At 40.9% G+C, this 3,387-nt stretch overlaps 1 protein-coding gene across 3 annotated transcripts; it reads left to right on the top strand.

The window, feature by feature from the left end:
• Nucleotides 1-432: 432 nt before the first annotated feature.
• Nucleotides 433-3,044, top strand: LOC122034823 (probable tocopherol O-methyltransferase, chloroplastic). 3 transcript variants are annotated; one of them, XR_006126792.1, is made up of 6 exons: nt 433-932; nt 1,376-1,545; nt 1,688-1,792; nt 2,223-2,392; nt 2,563-2,665; nt 2,753-3,044. XR_006126792.1 is itself a non-coding variant. In XM_042594180.1 (6 exons), the coding sequence occupies exons 1-6, from the start codon at nt 569-571 to the stop codon at nt 2,854-2,856; spliced, it is 1,050 nt and encodes a 349-aa protein (XP_042450114.1). In that variant the 5' UTR covers nt 435-568; the 3' UTR covers nt 2,857-3,044. The 3 variants fall into 3 exon arrangements, 2 of the variants coding, with proteins under 2 accessions (XP_042450121.1, XP_042450114.1); XM_042594180.1 differs by having other exon boundaries at nt 435-932; nt 2,223-2,426; XM_042594187.1 differs by lacking the exon at nt 2,223-2,392.
• Nucleotides 3,045-3,387: the final 343 nt, after the last annotated feature.

The raw sequence follows: 3,387 nt of genomic DNA, 5'->3' as shown, positions 1-3,387 counted from the left end.
CTTCTACTATTTGAATTATAACAAATTCTCCTTTATTGAATTTATATTTATCCAATCTAATGGGATAAAATTTGATTAATGTTGTCTATATTGATTTTAAGATTTAAAATTTTTGATAGTCATCAAATACTTTTTATTAAAAATATTTAATGATATCAGTGTTACACACTTTGACTAGATACAATTTTAGTTAACTATCATCAATCTGTGTTACTTCTAAAATATGCTAGATTTCTCATAATACCAAAAATATCTGCATACGTTTATTAAGAATAACAAAATCTAAAAAAAACTAATAAATTAAATAATTTAGCCGTCTCTAGCCGGCGGTGGTGGTTATTAATCAAGAAAAATCGGGAACACTGTCTACAAGGACGGGCAACCATTTATTCTTCATTCGTTAAGATGAAAGTAACGGTTTCATTTTGGTGTTTTACGAACCCTCTCCAAGTTGCAAGATGTAGCGCCTCTTCCGACCGCTCGTTCCTATAAAATTTCACCAAGACACGCAAGTAGAAGGGAGACGGAGGCTTTGGCCCGTTTCGCCGTGAAGAGTGACGTCTACACCATGGGAACCTTGCTACACCTCCAAGCGCCTCCGCTCCAGCTCCACCTCCGCACGCTCAGGTGCCGCCTTCTCGGCGAGGGGAATCGCACGCCCTCCTTCCCGCCGTGGGGATTCCCACGGCATGGCCGATCCCGGAGGCCGGTCCGAGTATTCGTGGCGTCGGCGACGGAGACCGCCGAGGAAGAGACGCTGAAAAAGGGCATCGCCGAGTTCTACGACGAGTCTTCGGCGGTTTGGGAGGGCGTCTGGGGTGAGCACATGCACCATGGCTTCTACGACACCGACGCCGCGGCGACCATAGACGACCACAGGGCTGCTCAGATCCGCATGATCGAGGAGGCTCTCCGATTCGCCGGCGTCTCAGGTGCCCCTTGTTCTTCGCCTCACTTTTCTATCATTTGTGCCATTTTGCTATTTAACGGTCCATATGGGTGGCCGACGACGAGTGCTCCGTCTTTCTCTCTCGCTCCTTTCCTATATTTCAAATTATCTTTTTTTTTTTTTCTTTCCCTGGTATGGTCTAGTAATTATGATATGAGATATTATGTTGACATTATCAGATCTGAGGTTCGAATCTTAATATAACCGAGATAAATGATTTCCTTATGTGCTAGTTACTATTCTAAAAGTTAGTAGCCGTCCGTGATTTACCTCCTCCCTGTTAACCTGAGACGAATTAACAAAAGTTAGGACGAACATATTCATCTTTTGCCATAATTCCAAACTACTTGTTTTGGCTAAAACAGAGCTAAAATAAATTTAAAATTTGATCGAAATTGAATTTCCGTTTAATTCTCCTACACACAGATGCTCCTCTGAAAAAACCAAAGGAGGTACTGGATGTGGGCTGTGGCATCGGTGGCAGCTCTAGATATATTGCAAAGAAGTATGGAGCTTATTGTCGGGGCATCACGTTGAGTCCTGTCCAAGCACAGAGAGCACAAGCTTTAGCAGCTGCTGAAGGCCTGGCAGACAAGGTATTTAATATTTGCTGCATGCCGCCATCTTCCTAAGGAACACATTGGGCGACCTATTACAGCTTTACTTATTTTCTTCAAGCCGCAACAGGGGAAAGTTATTCTTGCTCTCATAACTCATAAGCCTTATGGCCATGAGCAGGTAAATTTTCAAGTCGCCGATGCTTTGGATCAACCTTTTTCTGATGGGCAATTTGACTTGGTTTGGTCCATGGAAAGCGGAGAGCATATGCCAGATAAAATGAAGGTAGTTTTCTATACGTCTAAGAATACGTGCTCTATCATTATAATTATTTGGCCATTCTTGAAACTATGATGTTGTTAAGCATCCATCACACCTGTGTTATTGCAATAATTTACTTGGGGGTTTTTTTTTTTTGGAAAAGGACAATTAAAGAGCATCCAATTTAATCAAGACATATGTGCTTGTCTTACCTAGGAGGAAATGTAATGGCATTAGTTGAACAAATATAAAGCAGATTTTACCTAGCAATAGTGGCTGATCAGTTGAATTAACAACTCTCTGAGCAACTGATCACCTAACAAGAGCAGCTCATGGTCTAAAAATTAAGAAATAACAAGGGCAAGTAATTTTTATATAGTTGGCCCTATGAGTGCTACTGCATGCCTCAGGCAGAGTGCTAGTAGAATTTTATTTTTGCGGTTTAATGAATCAGTTTGTGAGCGAAATGGCACGCGTCGCTGCACCTGGAGCATCAATCATTATCGTAACATGGTGCCACAGAGATCTCTTGGAATCCGAAGAAGGTCTGCTTCCTGAAGAAACAAATCTCTTGAACAAGATATGCAACGCCTATTACTTGCCACCCTGGTGTTCAGCTGCAGAGTACGTTAAAATTGCAAAACGTTTATCACTTGAGGTTGGTAGTCGCTCAAAGAATTAACAATTCCAGTGCCATGACAAATACAATTGGTTAATTTCTGCATCTGGCAAATATGCTAAGGCACATGACTCACTCTTCTCCCCAAAAGTACATGATGCGTACCTATTTTCAGGAGATTAGGACGGCCGACTGGTCTGATAATGTAGCTCCATTTTGGCCTGCCGTCATCCAATCAGCCTTTACATGGCAAGGTTTGACATCTTTGCTGCGAAGTGGTACGATCTCCACTACCCATGAATTATATATTATTACAGTACTGATGTTTTCTTGTTTCCTCCCCTCTAACTTATTAGCTTGTATAGGCTGGAAGTCAATCAAGGGTGCACTGGTAATGCCTCTGATGATCGAAGGCTACAACAAGAAGCTAATCAAATTTGCCATCATCACCTGTCGTAAGCCAGCCTAGCTAAATATGCTTGTGATAAGGACCTCGATTATTTTGACGTGAGATGCATGCCTTTATGTTCTTTAGCCAGAGTCCAATTTAAAATCAGTGATATAAGGGTTGCCATCGGTTTCATAGGTTGTACTATTGGGCACCACATATTTTGGCGTGAGATGCATATATGCCTTTAATTTAGTGTACCTTTGTTACATTTTAGATTCACAAGTTTAGGGGACGACATATGTCCCTAATATGACAATTGGAAGACGAAAAAAAAATTAAGCTGAATGTTTGATTAACGCTCTGTTTCGTACTTAGATAATAAATTAAATTTAATTGCTAACCGAATGGTGTAGAGGAATTGGCGTTTCGGGTGACGATGTGGATGATGGAGGAAGAGCCATCCTTGTCTAGAGGAAGGGAAGGGGATGTTACAACCAAAGACGAGCAAAATCTCTGAGTAGAGCCAAAAGTTGTCAATTGTTGATGCAAGAGCAAATGAACTACTTCTATTTAAACATTAAAATATTTAAAAAATTATTATAATTTAAT

Source organism: Zingiber officinale, chromosome 1A (genome assembly GCF_018446385.1).
Source record: "Zingiber officinale cultivar Zhangliang chromosome 1A, Zo_v1.1, whole genome shotgun sequence".
In the NCBI taxonomy this organism is placed as follows: Eukaryota; Viridiplantae; Streptophyta; class Magnoliopsida; order Zingiberales; family Zingiberaceae; genus Zingiber; species Zingiber officinale.
The sequence above is the reverse complement of the archived record's forward strand: the minus strand, read 5'-3'. Positions and strand labels throughout refer to the sequence as shown.